We start from the raw sequence: 18218 nt of genomic DNA on the forward strand, positions 1-18218 counted from the left end.
GAGTCACTGCACAGCCCTTCCTTCCTCTCAGCTGTGGACTACTTGTACCCAGCCTGAGCCCATAACACTGTCATCCAGCTTCGTGCCCACTGACCACCTGGGGCTAAATATGGGCCCTTGGGACACACTGGGGAAACAGGCAAAAGAGAAGCCCAGCACTCTCCAGTGGCTGACAGGCTTGGGGTCCTCAGAGGCCCTGAGCTCAGCTATGGCCTCCTTGCTCGATCTCATTCCCTACCTGAAGGGAACCCTGGGAGTCTCAACAGAAAAAAGGGGAGTGGCCTCCCCAGACCACAGGCTCTGTCAGGGACAGGGGAAGTGCAGCCTGCTGTGGGCAGGAAGGCCCAGCGCGGGGACCTCTGCAAGCCAGGCCACAGGGGAACGAGGGCAGAGGGACAAGCACACGAGACACCACCACACCACGAGCCCAGAAAAGAAGAAGACAATATTAACCCATCGAGGAGATATGTTCTGTGCAGAGGAGATCCAAGCAGCCACGAGACAAGGTGGTGTCCGGACAGCAGCAGCAATCGGTACAGGGCACAGACAGGACACAAAAAAGAAAAACAAAACCAAGAACACATCAGTACCCATGATGCTGGGGGCTGACCACAGGCCATGCCCAGTCCCACCCAGGCAGGACATCTAGCAACTTAATCTTTGGGGAAATGTACCAAAAACGCTGCTCCAGGGCCTGAGCAGGCTGTACTACCCTCTTTCTTTTCTAAGCATGTGTCTGGTTTTTTTTTTGTCTTTTTCATGACCAGCACTCAGCCAGTGAGTGCACCGGCCATTCCTATGTAGGATCTGAACCCGCGGCGGGAGCGTCGCCATGCTCCCAGCGCCGCACTCTCCCGAGTGCGCCACGGGCTTGGCCCATGTGTCTGGTTTTAAACAAAGCTCCCCACTCCCTGGAGCTGGAGGCCTGGGGATTCAGCCTTGGGGACCAAAATGCTCCCAGGGCTTAACAGTGGGGACGTGCTGCTGCTTCCCCGGCCCTGCAGGGGCTGGCACCTGGTCTCCTGAATCCACTGGTGGAAGGCATTGGCGTGCTGGGCAAACTCCTGGCGCAGCTTGTCGTTCTCCTCCTGCCGCCGCTGCTCCTTCTGCAACTCCAGCTCCCGCTCCTAAGGACCAAAGGGGAGGCAGGTGCTATGATGCTGGTGTTATCCCCGGCCCTTCTCCACAGAAGGGCTCAGGACAGAGATGGCTCTACCCACAGGAACTGACCAGCTGGCCTTAAAACTGGAGAGGAGCAGAGAGTAATAATCTGAAGATGAACATGACAAGAAACTGTCCCTCTGGGGGCAAGGGAGGACTGGGGTGTTAACTCCATCCAAAGATGACAGGGGAAGAAATGTGAACACATGACACCAGCCCAGAACACCTGGTCACTCTCTCTCTGCTCACAACCCCCAGGGACTCTGGCAAGATGGCAGGGGAGTGAGCCCAGTCAAGCTACATAAATAGCTTCTGATAAACAAAACCATGCTGCCTCCTCCTGCTCCTCCTGTCACTCTTCAGCAAGAACGTGCCCAGGTAGCAGCTCTGGGCAGGTCTGCAGCGCCAGAGGGCAGGGGCGGGTGCACCTTGATGATTTTCTGCAGGTTCCTCCAGGTCTCCTCCAAGGCCTCCATGGTGAACCAGGTGTAGGGGTTGGAGGCCACGCGGAAGCTCTTGATCTGCCGATCCAGCTCAGCCAGCTGGTTGAAGTCAGCCTGGGCGGAGCTGAGGGAGGAGCGGAAGGCATCGTGGGCCTCGCGCAAGGCTTTGATTTCCTCCAGGGAGTTGCAGCGCACCGGATCTGTTAAGTCCTCCTCTGCGTTTTCAAACCAGCTGTTGAAGGCAGAAGCCTTTTTGGCGAAGGTCAGGAAGAGGTCCTCCACCTGGAAGCAGACGGGCCAGAGTTAGGAGAGGTGCTAGAGTTGGACAGGCCATCCTTAGGCAGGAGGGAGGGCAGGCGGCAGTGGGTGCAGACATGAAAGGGGCAGTTCCTGGGAGTTGGAGGTGACATGGCCTGCTGGGCACTCGGTGTGGCTCTGCCTCCTGTCTCCCACTTTCACTTCCCAAACCTGTCTTTCCCTTTGCTCCTCAGCACATGCAAACTCAGAGTATGTCCTGTGTGCTTCTGAACAGCAACTTCAAGAAGCCAAAGGTCCCATTAGCCTTTGTGTAACTTGACTCCATAGCCATGGTCAGAGCCTCTGTGCTGAGGTCACAGCATCCTTACAGGACAAAGGTGGAGCTGGCAAATGGAAGTTCCTTCTCACCTTGCGGAAGTGACTCTGAGCCTCCAGCAGCTTCTTCTTCCGGGTGGCTGAGTTGGCCAGAAGCTGGCTCCATCTCTTCATGAGGGAGGCGTGCCGGGCCTCGATGGCTTTTGACTGAATGTGCTTGGCGGCTAGCAGCTGGTCCTTAAGGGCGGTGATGTTGGCAATGCCTTCCTGCTGGAAGGCCTGCAGGCCAGCATCGAAGGTTTCCTGGAACAAGGAGCGACAAGCTAATCTACAGTGACTGTGGCAAGACCAGAACTTGTTCCCCACCTCCTGCTGACACCTTCTCACCCACACCTGCCCACCTTCCTGTTCTCTGTCAGAATGCAGGACACCACAGCAGCCTCCTCCTGGTCGCTGCTCCCCCTGCCACCTCTGCCAGGCACGCCTGCCCTGCCTTTCCCCTGACCACCATCAGTTCACCCTGCACGGTTTAGCCCAGGAAGGCTGGCCTCACCGACCGTCACCTGCTGGGAACCAAGTGAGGTGCCCTTGCATCTATGTGCACAACAGAGCCCCCTGCTGTGGCCAGCCCTGCCAGCACCCAGCAGGCTGCCGTGTGGGGGCCTGGTTATGTGTCTGCTTGCCCAGTTAGTCTGGAAGCTCCCTGAGAACCAGGACTGGATCTTGTTCAGTGCCAAACCCTGAGGGCCTTATATAAGACATCAAAGACCTTAATGAAAGAGGCTGACCATCAGTCATCCACCAGGAAATGCTATTTGCATAAATTCCAATCAATCAATAAAGTGGCCACAACTGACCTGCTTGGTGAGGAGAGTTTGGACTGAAGAGAGATCACGACCGTAATCGTCCGTCTTCAAGCTATTCTCCTTCTCACCTAGAAAACCAAGTGTGGAAAATATACCATGCCTTCTCAGTGTAATGAGATTGACGAGGAGAAAATAAAACCCAGGCAAACCATTACTCGTTTACATTAAATTCCATTTTTAGTGACAGCAGTCTCCAAACCCACATTCGCTGCCCCCTAGGCTCCTGGCCTCCATCTGTGCTAGATGGAGTTCAGTCACTACTCACATAAGAGCAACTACTCAGGCCAAACATGGGTCCAGTTCCTCCTCCCCCAGGAGCTGGACAGCACCCTGAGCAGGGGAGCGAGCGGGACAAGTCTGGTGCAGTTTGGCCCCTTTTGCTGTGCCCATTTTGTTCATGTTGTGACGTCTACTGCGTACTTCAGCATTTACAGGCCTTTGTTTTGTTAACCCTGGTATCAGCTCAGTGCCATCCTGGGGCACGGCTGCAGCCCCAGCTCTCTGGGCTCAGGACACTGGCTAGTGGGCAGTGGTCTGCCCTGGTGGCAGCTTCTCTGATATGCCCGCATTTGATTAGTTTCTTCTCTACAGAAGAAAACCAATTGCATGGGGAGTAGACAAGGTGTGGCTCTGAGAATAATCTCCTTGGCCTGGGAGAATACGACACCCTGGGCCCTGCTGGCACAGTGCTCACCGATCCAGGACTCCACCACATCTGCCTTCCAGTTGAACTGTAGGAAGGCTGAGTTCTCATCCAACTTTGCCTTCCTTTGGGCTGCAGCTTTCTCCAGGTCTGATACCTTCCCATTCAAGCCCTTCATCTTTGAAGAGATGTTCTCCTCATGGTGATTGTTCTAGGCCGTGAAGAGAGGGACACATCGGTCAGCCTCACCTCCTGCTGCAGCGTCCTGATCTGCACCCTCCCCGGGAAGGTTCTCAATTTCTGTAAAATGGGCCTTTTGCTTCCCTGTCCACTATCCTGGGAAGAATGACAGGTAAGGCTGTTCTACGAGAAACACAGTAAAAGCCTTATTCTTTGTCCTGGCAATTCTACTGCTAGGAATAAATTCTAAGGAAATAATGAGGAATGTACTGAAATGTAAAGTTACATAGATGTATTCATTAGTATTATTTGATGGCAAAAACTTGGAAAAAGTGTAAATAATTATCACTTAAATACTGTCTATACGAAGAATGGCTACTACACGTATGCAGTAAAAACAATGCTTGAGGAAAATGTTTGACACTGTGGACACTGAAAATTGTTAAGCCCTAAACACTTTGACTTAGTCTTGGTTAAAACCATATTTGAAAACATACAAAAGTCAGCATAGACTTTAAAGATAAATTTGGGGAGGAAACAAAGATAGTTGCCAGGAAAAAAGCAGACCCTTTGCTAGAAGGTTGAAAACTATTCACAGACCAGTTACCACACACCTTTAAAGAACAGAGAACACTGTCTAAGGGGTTTGTGTGTTTGTGGGGGGAGATTTTATATAGGCCACATCTACGCCTATACATAGGCTGAATCTGAAATTAGTTCCACGTTAGTTTATTTGTGGATGAGGCAAGGCAAAACAGCTCCAGTGAACAGATTTCAACTGCGTTGCTGCCTCCTATGGAACAAAACCCTAGTCTCAAGGCCATGATTACTGAGTGCAAATGTGTTGAGAACCCTTACTCATGACGTGTGATATAGGAAATCATAATTGTTAAAATATCTGTCCTACAGTACTGAACATGTCACTGCACCTAAATGACAGGTGGTGGCGAATTCCAGACCAATGGCTGCACTACCTTCAGTCTGGAACTTCAACGTAGGAGTGACCTGGCTTCACGGATGCTGAGAAAGCACCAAGACCCTTTATTCTTTGCTTTCTCTCGAAAGGGCTGTCAGAATGAAATACATTCATTTCAAAAACATCCTGTACAGCAGCCAGGTTCTGGGTAATTTATAGAGTAATGTAATCCTATTAAACAGGTATCTGGGTAGCTATTTTATCTAGTAGCTCTACACACATGGAGAGAGAAGGTCTGGAAGGTTAGACACGAAGACCTTAATATGGTTGTCCCTGAGGGCCAGCCTGTGGCTCACTTGGGAGAGCGTGGTGCTGACAATGCCAAATCAAGGGTTAAGATCCCCTTACCAGTCATCTTTAAAAAGAAAAAAAAAAAAAGGTTGTCCCTGGATGGTGGCTTTATGGGTGATATTTTTGTTGTTGGCTAGCCGGTACAGGGATTCAAACCCTTGACCTTGGTGTTACAACACTGCACTCTAACTAACTGTGCTAACTGGCCAGCCCTATAGATGACTTTTATGTTTTTGGTTTTTGCGGGGAGAGGAGGGGCGGCTGGCTGGTAAGGGGATACAGACCCTTCACCTTGGTGTTACAACACCGTGCTCTAATCAACTGAGCTAACCAGCCAGCCTGTTTTATATATATATATATATATATATATATATATATATTTTTTTTTTTTTTTTAATTTTCTATCATCTCTACAAAGAGCTTATATTAGTCGAAAAACAAACTAAGAGCAGCATTTTGGGAGTACCAATGTCACAAAAATACCACCAGAGATGTTTTTATGTTTGTTTAATTAAAGAAGAAAAAATAAGCACTGCAGAATAACTTTACTAACTGACTTCAAAAAGGAGGAAAATACCCAACTTTTCACATAATCCTTCTCTTTTTTATGAAACACAACTGGAATCGCTATTGGTTTCCACGCAAACCTCCGTTTGGTGAACATCTCTGGAGGTGAGCTTTGTGGTACCAGCGTGTGTGTGTCCTGGAATAGGGACTGGGGTCTTACCAGTGGGCCAGGCTCACCTTCTTAATGAGGTCTTGTCCATTAGTGCAGACGTCATTCACGCGGTCCTTGTGGACAGTGAAGTCTGTCTCGAAAGCTTCGTGTTTCTTCAGCAAGCCCTGTGGTGGAAGCACAAGGCCAGCCGCTGAGCGCCCGGTGTGTGCCACCACTGTCCGGGGACGGAGGGCGCTAAACTGCCCCGGCCCCTGCCTTCACACGCATTACATCTAGGTGTGGATGAGACGATAAGGAGGTACAACAACAAACAGGTGATGTCAAAGGGAGTAAAGAAGATCAATCAGTGAGTGACCGGCAGGGGAGAAACTGCAGTCAGAGAAGGCCTCTGGAAGGGGTTAAGCTCTTGCTGATCAACCTCTTTCCCTCTAGAAGATAACAGAACCAACGCAGAGCAAGCTCAGGATAAACACCCAACCAAACAATGCCACTTAGTTTTAAGGTTTAACTTGAGCACATTTCATGAGGAGCCTTCCAAGTCCTGTCTTTTCCTTAGCACAATTGAAGAATTGGAGACAATACCCTTTGTTGCTTCTAGAGAACACAACTCTGCAGAGGATGGGAAATCACTGACTTCGTCTGAATTCTACCTAAGTCATGTGACTAGCTGAAGACGCTTCCCTTTGTGAGAAGGTGGCTCAAAGGCTATCTAGCTTCTTGGGAATGCAAGTTCTGCCTCCACATCTCGTGGCAAGAATTTAGGGACATTTAGCCACGACATTTTACAGCATCTCCTGTCAAGAGTATCTCTTCCTTCACCCCGTGACTCTGGGCTGCCCTGTGACTTGCGTGGGCAGCAGAACGCAGTGAGGATGATGTCTGAGGTGTCAGATACCTGCAGCTTCTGCCTTTCCCTGTAAACGAGGCCAAAGGGAACTGGCTGGCCTCCTGGAAGGTGAGGGGCCACGAGGAGGGGGACGGAGATGTCCTGGCCCAGCTGCCCTCTGCCTGAAGGCAGCTGCATGAAGGAGCCAAGTGAAAGCAGCCAAGGCAATGTTGCCAAGTCACAGAATGATGGCACTCAAGAAGTGGTGGTGGTTTCTAAAACTAAGTTTTAGGTGGTTTGTTACAAAGCAATTTAGGGAGTATGTTATGGGCTGAATCGAGTCTCTAAAAAGATATGTTAAGGGCCGGCCCGTGGCTCACTCGGGAGAGTGTGGTGCTGATAACACCAAGGCCACGGGTTCGGATCCTATATAGGCATGGCCGGTTAACTCACTTGAGAGAGCGTGGTGCTGACAACACCAAGTCAAGGGTTAAGATCCCCTCACCGGTCATCTTTTAGGGAAAAAAAAAAAATCCTAACTTCTGGTACCAATGAATGTGGAAACAGGGTCTTTGCAGACGTAATTTGCAAAGGTCAGGTCATTAGGGTGGACCCTAATCCAACACGGCTAATGTCCTTATAAGAGGGAAATTTGGACACAGACACACACATAGAGTGTCAAGTGAAGACTCAGACACAGAGGGAAGGTGGCCAGGTGAAAAAAGGCAGAGACTGCTGTGACACTGCCACAAGCCAAAGAAGCCTGGGGCTACAACAGCTGCAAGAGGCGAGGAAGGATTCTCCCTACAGGTTTTAGAGAGAGCATGGCCCTGCCCACAACTTGATTTTAGACGTATAGCCTTCAGAACTGTAAGATAATATTTTTCTGTTGTTATAAACCACCCAGTTTGTGGTATGTTTTTATGGCAGCCACAGGAAACTAACATAAAGGACCAGTAACCTGTGGTAATGACACTACTGGGCTGACAAAGTCATGCCAGTGTTGTCTATGGAGAGGTAATGTCCCTAGTGTACACTCTGGAGGCCTAAAACTATCCATTGTGACCTTGGTTGCCAGCTCTGTGGCTCTCCTGATAAGAGCAGGGCCATTTAACAAGCCAGCAGGAAAATAGTGACCAGCAGGCAGTTGCTAAGAGGGAAAGCAGGTGGCACTTTGGGTTTCTCTCTGACCTGGATAGCAGCAAGAGTGTCTCCATAATCTTCGCTGGCCACCAGGGTCATTTTCTCATTGATCCAGGCTTCCTCCTCTTCCACATTTGCTACAAACTGCTGATATTCCAAGGACTCTTCTAGCCGCTGACCCCTAAGTACAGAAGACAGGAAAAAAATCAGCTATAATCTTCTCCAACTTTGATCCTGATAGTTAACATATGCTTAAAACTATCCACAGAGGGTCCAGGGAAGCCTTCTATGTAATATAAAGTAGGGAGAGTATTCTTTAGACATGACATTCTGGAACCATACGCTGGGTCCAGGCTCATGTAACAGGACCAGTTCAGCATGGAGCCACACGGGAGGTGGCTCTGGAGCAAGCCGAATGTGGCACTCGTGTGCTCACGAGAAAGGCCCAGGAGCTGGCAGGAGGGCTGAGGCTCTGAGCGGCCCAGTGTCGGCCTCCCCACTGTGCCCTGGAGCAGGACGACGTGCTCCTTCCTCTGGCCACCCACCGGGCGGCCGCCAGCTGCTTCAGCTCCTTCCAGTGCTCCACGAACTGTGCCAGGCGCTGCTGGATCTCCTCCTTCCCAATGGTGTTGTCGTCGGACAGCTTCTTTCCTGTGTCCAGGACACCCTGACAGGCAAGAACGATCTTATTAGCAGCAGACAGTTCTGTGGTGGCTGCTTCTAGGTGCTTCAGTCTTGGGATTCCCAGGCAAAGGCCTCAACATCAAATTTAGAACTTCCCTTCCTGGGCCGGCCCGTGGCTCACTCGGGAGAGTGCGGTGCTGATAACACCAACGCCCTGGGTTCGGATCCCATATACGGATGGCCGGTTCGCTCATGGGCTGAGCGTGGTGCTCACAACACCAAGTCAAGGGTTAAGATCCCCTTACCGGTCATCTTTAAAAAAAAAAAAAAAAAAAAAAAAACTTCCCTTCCTGGTTTGGGCTGAGGGCTCATGCACGCTGTAGAGACCTCAGTGAAATAAACCAGAGCAAAGGAATTTTTTGTCTGTACCCTGGGCCCTATCCAACCCCTCTGCCCTCTTGGCAAGAAGACGCCCCCACCTGGATGGCTGGCTCATGTGCAGCCAGCTCTGCCTCCAGCCGTTTGTGCTTCTTCCTCAGGTTCTGAACACCTGTTAAGTCCCGGCCGTAGTCCTCGGAGCTCACCAGAAGCTTCTTCTCCCTGGTCAGCAGCACAGTGCGGTCAGTGTCTGCACCTCCTCGTTTTCACATGGGGATGTTGGGTCAACTACAGAGCCATAATGTTCTCACCTATGTCTACCAATCTCTCCACGAAAATCCCTGCCAGTTTCCTCGAACACAAAAACCTCTATTTCCCAAATGAACAGTGTCCAAGACTCACTCTGTCCAGATAAGTATCTGTAAGCACCTGCTGTGTCTAGATGCTGCAGAGAGTTGGGAACACACTGACAGCAGAGGTATGGCTGGTGTTGCTGTATGACACCCACATACTCATAGATAGCCCATATATCTAAACATATAAAGATATTTCTGTAAGTAATTTTTTAAGGTATTGTGGAAGTGATAATTAAGACAGGATTTTGTCCTTAAAAGTGATCTGTTTATGTGCAACATCGATCAGAAAGGGCAGACTGACATTTTGGGGGGCAGAGGGAGATTTAAAAAAAAAAGTCTCCTTCCTTGAGGAAGTGATCTTTCCCAGGAGACCAGACACGAACTCACTAATCTTTCCTAGGAACTAAAGGGCAGGGTCTAGTGTAACCATCACAGATCACCACCATCGTGGGGACAGCACTGACCATTATCACTGTACACAGCACAGCAGAAGAACTGAGGCATCCCAGGCCAGTGTGTGGTGGAGCCAGGACCCCAGCCGTGCAGGATTTCCGAGCCTGTGCCCTTCCCTGTCTCACCACCACAGTCCAGGAAAGACTGAAAGCTCCCGCCTCTCCAGTCACTCTGTGGTTCCCCATCACTTGCTATTAAAGGCTTGAGGGGCTTTCTAGAACATCCAAAACACATACTTGATCCAGGACTCCTCATCATCCATGTCCCGGAAGAACTGGTGTAGGCGATGAGACTCATTCAGCTTGGCTCGCCGGGAGGCCGCCATGCTCTTGATCTTCTGGAAGCGCCCATTGATGGTGTCCCGCTTGTCCTTTACTTGGGAGGTGTCAAAGGCACTGCTGGTCATCAGGGAGTCTGCCTGGCTGTTCAGGTCCTTCAGGCGATCCTGGGGTAGGGGACACAAAGGGAAGGTTCAGAAATCTGTGTCTCCCATGAATATCTGCTTGAAAGTAAAAACTCAGGAATTACTTAGGTGTGGAGTATTGATATTCTCAAAGTGTGGTATGTGAACCCCTGGCCTTCTATGAGGTCAAAATTATTTTCATAACAACACTAAGACACGATTTGCCTTTTCAAAAGTGTGAACATTTGCACTGCTGGTGCAAAAGCAATTGGGGGGGAAGGGGAAATGCTGGTGCCTCCCTCAAATCAAGGGAGTGACAAACTGAACTTGCAGAAATCGATTCCTCACTGCCATCCACTTGCAGTAAAAAAATGCTGTTTAATGGGCTTACTATTATTTGAAGAGAATTAATAGATATTCAAATTTCTCAATTTTAACCTCAATTGTTTATTTTGAAATAATTATTAATTCACAAGACGTCATAAAAATAGTAAGTTTCTCTGCATCCTTCGCCCAGCTTCCTCCGATAGCAACATCTTTCATAACTATAGTACCATATCAAAACCAGGAAACTGACATTGGTACAGTCCACAAACCTTATTCCGATTTCACCAATTTTTATATGCACTCGTTTGTGTGTATCTGTGAGTATATGCGGTTCCATGAAATTTCATCATGTGTGTAGATTCATCCGACCACCACCAAAATTAAGATACAGAATTGTTCCATTAGCACAAAGGAGCTCCCTGGTGCTACCTCTTATAGCTGTACCCCACCCCTAACCCATGGCAACCACTAAACTGTTTTCCATCTCTATAATTTTGGTGTTTCAAGAGTGCGATACAAATAGAATCACATAGTATGTAACACCTTGAGATTGCCTTTTTAAAATTTAACTTTAAAAATGTATTCAATTTTCTTTTCTTTCTTTCTTTCTTTTTTTTTTTTAAAGATGACCGGTAAGGGGATCTCAACCCCTGGCTTGGTGCTGTCAGCACCACGCTCAGCCAGTGAGCCAACCAGCCATCCCTATATAGGATCTGAACCCGTAGCCTTGGTGTTATCAGCACCACACTCTCCCGAGTGAGCCATGGGCCGGCCCTCAATTTTCAATAATGGTGAATACTAATAGATAAAACCTGCCTAAAAAAAACCTCTTATGGGCCCTCAATAACTGTTATGAGTATAATTGCCCTGAGACCACAACGTTTGAGAACCGTTGCTCTGGTGTCAGACATCGCTCTCCTTCCGCAAACATGCTAGTCCCCCTCGTGCAAAGCTGAGCCCCAGATGCCTTGGGCCTGGCCTGCCTCCCTCTGCTTACCTCATGGGCAGATATATCCGCCTCCAGCAGCTGATGCTTCTTCAGCAGATTGTTCACAGAAGCCAGGTCTTTGCCGTAATCTTCAGATGCCAGCAGGGCTTCCACCTGGCAGTGAAAACATGAAAGAGGAAGACTACTGTATGGTGCACACTTAGCATTCTAGAAAGCCCAGGATGCCCAGTTGTTATTCCAGGTCCTTGTTTGGACAGTCGAATACTTCTCAATTACAAATTTTTACTGTTATGCTCACTCAGCTTGGATCAGGCTGCCCTGGCCCAACACTTTCCCACCCATTAATCAAATGCAAACGCAAGAGCCTATTAACTTAAGCACTACAGCCACAGGCAGAGGTCCCCAAGACTTCGCTTGATACAATAGCAAAATGCACAGCGATTCCCCCTTCAAGGAGACTCCCCTGGGTTAAGTATCAGCAATGTGGGCAAAGAATAACATACAAAGATGTTCTCCCCAGCAAAATAGTTTTTTGTTGTTGTTGTTGTTTTTTTTTGTAGCTGGCTGGTAAAGAGAGCTGAACCTTTGGCCTTGGTGTTATAAGGCCAGGCTCTAACCAAGTGAGCAAATTGGCCAGCCTTGCAGCAAAACTTATATCCCCCAAAGCTGGGAACACCTGAATGTCTAACAATGTGGCAATGATTAAATTATGGCATAGCTCTATGATGGACTTATGGAGTCATTTAAATGTTTAGGAAGAAATATTAGTGACTTGTTGTTATCAGCACCACATTCTTCCAAGTGAGCCACGGGCTGGCCCTACTTTACAAATGTTCTATATGGAGAATTACTAACTTTGGTTTCCTGACTCACTGCTATTTTGGTTCCTATCTTGGCACAGACTTGTTAAGAGCTGCCTGCCACACATCCCATAATCTCTTCCTACTTGCATTCTCTTTGGAGATGAGTGATCTGTGGTCCAAGTCCCACCAAAAATCAGCTCTCTTCTCTAAACAGTCATTGTCTTTGCTTACAAATCCCTTACAGCACACAACCCACATCTGATAATGAAGATTTCTGTTAAAAGGGGCATCTGGTGAGCCCTGCCTTTGCATGATTTGGGGCATGCTGACTGATCTATTATCCCAAATGACTACAGAAACGCCTTGCTGGTGGGAGGGCAAACCACTCAGCATTACCTCAGAGAGCCAGAAGTCAAAGTCCTTGATTCCAGTGTTAAAATTCTGTTGCTTGTTGGCCTCTTTCAACTTCTGGCTCTTTTCAGCTGACTTCTGCACCAGGAACTGCCACTGGTCAGCTAAAGCAGCCAGGCGGGCCTGGGGACAAGAAGGGAGCCATCAGAGATGGGAGATCCATGAAGAACCCCCTGGTCCTCAAGCCTGATTCAAGAACATCTGAGAGAGGAGAATGGAAAACATTCACGCGAGCCATCCTCACTAGTATTCTACATCTGCGGTGCGACCGAGCCTTTAACCCACTTCTAAGACCGTCCTTCAAAGTCATCTTCCAGCTGACAGTAACATGCTGACATTCTTCCAGGGGCCAGGAGGAGGGGAGCTGGTGGACCATACCTTGACAGCATCCTCGCTGCCAGCACAGGCCCCACGCTCAATGAGGGAGTTGCCCATGTCAATAACCCCACGGATCCGGTCGGCATTGGCGTGTAGCTCTGCTTCAAAGGCCTGGTGCTTCTGGTGCTTGCTCTAAAAATATCAGAAACAACCTTTCAAAACCAGCTCCTGCTAGGTTATATCTTTTCAGAAGAAGGGATTCTCAGAAGTGAGGGCATGGTGGTGAACTTGAAGAGCTGGGGCAAGTGTCAACGTCTTTTATAGCAGGCAGTCACTCAATTCTAGTAACATGTCTTAGGGCTCCGTCTGCTGGGGAGTTCAGCAGGTTTGGGCCAGCAGACAAAGGAAATGTACCAGCTCAAGAGTAGGTGAATTAAAAGGCACTTCTTAAAGCAGCTGTGCTAGCTACTGAGGAGTGAAATCCTAGAACACACACCTTCTAACATTCTGCAGAAGATGAAAATGGCCAATTTCAGATTTCAGGTTTTCTTTTTTTTTTTTGGCAGCTGGCCTATACAGGGATCTGAATCCTTGACCTTTAATTTCAGTTTTGAATCTATTTGTATGTCAATTTCATAGCTTTCTCCTTATCGAACAGAAGCTCTAACAACACGCATATGGATATTTCATCATTTAAGGCTTTAATCACCATAAAGCTATATCTGATGGTCAGTCTTATCCCTCTGTTGACAGAGGAAAAATCTACAGCTGCTAGATTTTGGCTTTGTTGGTGTATCATGTGGTAGTTGTCATTAATCAAAACACGGGGATACATATGGTCAAAACCCAGGCTTGACTACAAATAGGAATTTCTTTCTGCTAGGAACAGAGAGGGCTAGGAGAATGATGGGCTCCTGATGCTGGGCGACTGATATGGTTTTTAAAAATTCATAAAGACACAACAGGTGAAACACTGCAAGAGACAATTGCAAGGACATAGCAGCTGTGGCACAATTCTGGGAAAAACACTTGGCTAGGTAGGAAATGCAGGGTCTCAGGGGACAATACCATTTAGGGAAAAAAACTAAAAGAAAAAAAGCAGTACAACTGGGGAAAAATTATGCATCAAATGTTTCATTTCAGAGGCAGCAACTGTCAAAGGATAGAGCTGTTGGGCTGGCTCAGGTCCACACTCACGTGAGGTGTCCTTCTTACGTCCTCCAACCCCCAGTCCAAAAGGCAAGAACAAAAAGGGCCTCAAATATCCACAAATCCAGACAAAAGACCAATTCCCCCCCTTCCGTTTCCTGTACTGATCACTCTTTGGTTCAAAGCCCATTTGTTCTCTTCTATATCTTCATTTCTTCCACCCATTTAAGAAACTTTTAAGCTACATGTTGACTGAGAAATCTCCAATTCCCCATTCCCCTTAGATTTGGAAGCAGACCACTGGCCTCCACACAGTTCTCTAGCTGTTCCTCTCGAGGGACCAGCATGTGTGGACGCCAGACTTGGTGTGCATCGACACTCTCACACCGGGCTCAGCCAGAATGAGCCAAAGTCCAAACAGAAAAAGCTGATGATTCCACCTCCAAAAGGAAGCATGCCTCGAAAGAGAGCAGTAAGCCAGTGCCCCTCAAATCAAACATCGCACAGAACTTGCCTAAGTGATAAATGGGGGGAGGGGTGCGAGGGGTTGCAGGATAATTGCAACATAGAAAGCCACATCCCACAGGGACACTTGAATGGAGAGTGATGATTGATTAGCGATGAAAAGGATGGATGGAGAGACACCAGCAGACTGTGTGTGACTACAACAATAATAACCTACACAGAAAACCACAAATACTGGAGTTCACTGAACCACAGCTCTTAAAAAAATAAAAAACTTACCAGCAGCTTGGAAAGCTACAAAAACAGATTAAAAAACAAGAGTTCAGTACACTGATGTGATACACATGTCAGCTGTTAAACAGAAACTCGTTCTGCTGTCATACTTCCCCCGGGAAGCTAAGCATTGGGAACAGTAAATAGAAGGGGAATTCTCTACTTTTTTTTTTTTTTTTTTTTTTTTTTTTTTAAAAAGATGACCGGTAAGGGGATCTTAACCCTTGACTTGGTGTTGTGAGCACCACGCTCAGCCAGTGAGCGAACCGGCCATCCGTATATGGGATCCGAACCCGGGGCCTTGGTGTTCTCAGCACCACACTCTCCCGAGTGAGCCACGGGCCGGCCCTCTAGACTTTTTAATAGCAGATATGGTTTCAATATAGACAAAAGAGAATGGCAGCTTTTAAATGGCTCTGGCAATTTAGTGGGTCTTTTCCTCTGGCTCAGCTTATTAAAATATTTTTCATTGGCTTCACCATGGGTGCAAGGAAATTGTTTTATAGGTACATCCTTTTTAAAGATCCCTTATTTAACAAAATCTGCTCAATAACACAGGGCTACTTCAAGACAACTACCCAATCAGTTCAGCTCACCTGGATGTTGGTGGGATCCTTATACGACTCATCACTAGCTGTCTGTAATTTTTCACTGATCCAAGCCTCAATCTCATCCACATCCCGGCTGAACTGCTGGAGGGTTTGAGATTCTCCTAGCTTTGATCTTTTCTCAATCATCTGTGCTTTCAGACGTCGCCACCTGAGAAACCAAAACCATGAGCTCAAATGTGAATGCACCTTACGGTGGAGGAGGAAGCTGGAGGACGTAGCAGACCAGGGCTCTCACGTGAGGGGATGCCTCCTCTAAGAGCTGGTGAGTATGCCAGTGCCATGGGACACCCACCTGTCCAAGACCTCATTGCGCCGACTAGCAATGTCTCCTTTGGCATAATGGTCAGCAGCAATGAGCTGGTCGGCAAAGGACTGCAGAGCAGCAATTTTCTCTTCCTGTAGACAAATAAAGGCATGGGGTCAAGGTGGGCCTGTGCCTTGCCTAGACTGCTGGTCTTGAGAAGAGAATGGTTATGTAGGGTGACTGAGAACTAGCTGGTGACAGGATCAGAGTACACTGACACTTTAGAAGCCATAGTATAAAAAGCCAGAAGAAAGCTTGATTTCCATCATTACTAGCATAGAGTTTTACTCAAGATTACAGATCACACTAGGGTGGGGTAAGCACTACATCAGTAGATAGATATCATGCAAAAAATTAGGCTTAATAATAGGAAAAGGTTGTCAGATTTTCAACTAAATGGTTCAAAAATAAAAAAGTTTTCTTTCTTTCTTTTTGTTTATGTTCATGCATTCCCTTACCTACCCACAAATTTTTACTGCCTTTCATAATAAAATAATTTTTCTTGTAGCATCCCCGTTATAAAAACCTCAGAAATGCAGCATGTGTATTTACAAACTTTGTTAAAAATTATTCCTTATGTACACGTCATTTTCCCCAGATTATACAGGTTTTCCTTAGAGATAAAACAGTGATCATATTGCTTATTTTTTGTATTCAATACCAAGTATTTTATTTAAGGAAGCTGCCAAAGCTCTCTAGCTGAGATAATCAAGTGAATAACTATTTTTTATTCTAATCATTGAGAGAGAAAAGGAGAATAAGCTGACAAATAGAGGAGATGTCAATCAGGAAAAAAATCCAGATTCAGACTCCATGGTACAGAGGCCTCACCTGAACATTAATTGCTTTATCAAAGTCTTCATGTTTTTTGATCAGAGCCTCCACACTGTCCAGAGAGTCTCCTTTGTCTTCGGTGTTCAAGAAGGCCTCCCGGGCAGCCATCCAGTTCTCGGCTTGCTCACAGTCCCGATGGAACAGCTAAAGGGGAGAAGCAGCTGAGATGGTGGGGCATTTGGCAAGGCAATACCTGGTCAGAAACCCAGAGCACACCTACCTGCAATTCAAGGCAATGATCCAGCATCATCCTGCGTTGAACCCAGGCTTTCTCCAGGTCTGTACGTTCCTGATCGAGAATATCTAGTTTCTCCTTGATCTCTGGGCTGGCATAGTGCCCATGAGCCAACAGCTGCTGCCCAAACTGCTCAAATGCCTGGAAAGTGCCAGCCCTGGCATCAATTTCTGTCCGGTGTTCCTGCCAAAAGGAGGGGGGGATTAGGTAACTGGCAATAGATGCCCACTCTAATGTCAACGACCAACTCATAATGAAGAGTGGGGGTTGAGGCCCCCATGGCCCAGCAAAAGCCACATTTCTGCTGCTCAGCAGCAGGTCTACCCACCTGGTGTCGCTCCAGCAAAGCTTCAGCTCCGGTGACATCCTTGGCTAGCTCATCTGAGGACACCAACCCCCGTATTCCATTGATCCAAGACATGAGGTCGCTAGAAACAAGATCCACAGAGGAACAGCTATCACATTATCTGGCAAGCAGGCCTTCTGCCCAGGAAAACAGAACTACATAATTCTTGCCTCAGAAGGTTATTTTGGGTTAATCTAGTTAATCTGTTGATGGGGCTGGGTCTCTGGGCAGTTTTTCAAAGCCTCTTGTTCTTTTTGAGATATTAAAACAAAAAAGGTAGAATACTTCAGAGGAAAAATAAATAGATTCATAACTAAGATCTTTTCACATTATGGAATAACAGGTTCTAACAGAGGCAATAGCTACGGTTAAATCTGATAGCTCAGAATGAAAAATCCTTTCTTAAGGATTAAGCCTTGAAGCCCTAGGCCTATGCATCATTTAATCCACCTTGTCACAGATATCTAAGTAAGAGTTAATAAAAATGAGTGTAAGGCTGGCCGGTTAGCTCAGTTGGTTAGAGTGCAGCCTTATAACCTCAAGGTCATGGGTTCGGATCCCTGCACCGGCCAGCTGCAAACAAAACAAAACAAGAGTGTGTAAGGTCGCATATCATATGATTCCTTTTATAAGATATATCCATAGAGATAGAAACCTGATGAGTGGCTACTAAGGGGTAGGGGAAGAGGGGAATGTGGAGTGATTAGTTAAGGGGTATTATTTTATGGTGATGAAGAAAATTTAAGACTAGAGAGGTGGTGGCTGCATAACACTGTGAATACATTAAAAGCCATTTAACTACACACTTTAAAATGGTTAATTGTGGGGCTGTCCAGTTAGCTCAGTTGGTTACAACACCAAGATCAAGGGTTTGGATCCCCATACCAGCCAGCTGCCAAATAAATAAACAAACAAAACCAAATAAAATAGTATACTGTATGTTATGTGACCTTCATCTCAAAAGAAAAAACATCTTATGGGGCTGGCTGGTGGCTCACCTGGGAGAGTGTGGTACTGATAATACCAAGGCTCAGATCCCCATACTGGCCCTCTGCCAAAAATTCCCTTCACAAACAACTTGGACCTCCTACCAGAGGCCCATGAAGGGAAGGTGCATCATCTGCTGACTCATATCCAAGTAGAGGAGATGCCCAAGGTAACATACAAATGTTTACGTGTGCAAGTGTGTGTACGAAGT

At 47.4% G+C, this 18218-nt stretch overlaps 1 protein-coding gene across 8 annotated transcripts in view; it reads right to left on the minus strand.

Moving 5' to 3' along the window:
* SPTAN1 (spectrin alpha, non-erythrocytic 1) overlaps nt 1-18218 on the minus strand; it is a 62383-nt gene that overhangs the window by 3981 nt on the left and 40184 nt on the right. For 5 of the 8 annotated variants that reach the window (XM_063081742.1, XM_063081746.1, XM_063081743.1 and 2 more), the window contains 20 exons: nt 17003-17102; nt 16660-16857; nt 16437-16583; nt 15594-15697; nt 15287-15449; nt 14697-14711; nt 12864-12995; nt 12471-12608; nt 11320-11424; nt 9829-10037; nt 8885-9005; nt 8327-8448; nt 7830-7962; nt 5878-5976; nt 3738-3897; nt 3035-3111; nt 2271-2480; nt 1590-1886; nt 1015-1127; nt 454-471 (listed from right to left, as the gene is read on the minus strand). In XM_063081742.1, the coding sequence (XP_062937812.1) occupies nt 454-471; nt 1015-1127; nt 1590-1886; nt 2271-2480; nt 3035-3111; nt 3738-3897; nt 5878-5976; nt 7830-7962; nt 8327-8448; nt 8885-9005; nt 9829-10037; nt 11320-11424; nt 12471-12608; nt 12864-12995; nt 14697-14711; nt 15287-15449; nt 15594-15697; nt 16437-16583; nt 16660-16857; nt 17003-17102 (2661 nt within the window). The remainder of the gene's footprint in view (nt 1-453; nt 472-1014; nt 1128-1589; nt 1887-2270; nt 2481-3034; nt 3112-3737; nt 3898-5877; nt 5977-7829; nt 7963-8326; nt 8449-8884; nt 9006-9828; nt 10038-11319; nt 11425-12470; nt 12609-12863; nt 12996-14696; nt 14712-15286; nt 15450-15593; nt 15698-16436; nt 16584-16659; nt 16858-17002; nt 17103-18218) is intronic. The other 3 variants (XM_063081747.1, XM_063081745.1, XM_063081741.1) reach the window with 1 other exon arrangement.

This window comes from Cynocephalus volans, chromosome 17, assembly GCF_027409185.1.
Source record: "Cynocephalus volans isolate mCynVol1 chromosome 17, mCynVol1.pri, whole genome shotgun sequence".
Taxonomy (NCBI): Eukaryota; Metazoa; Chordata; class Mammalia; order Dermoptera; family Cynocephalidae; genus Cynocephalus; species Cynocephalus volans.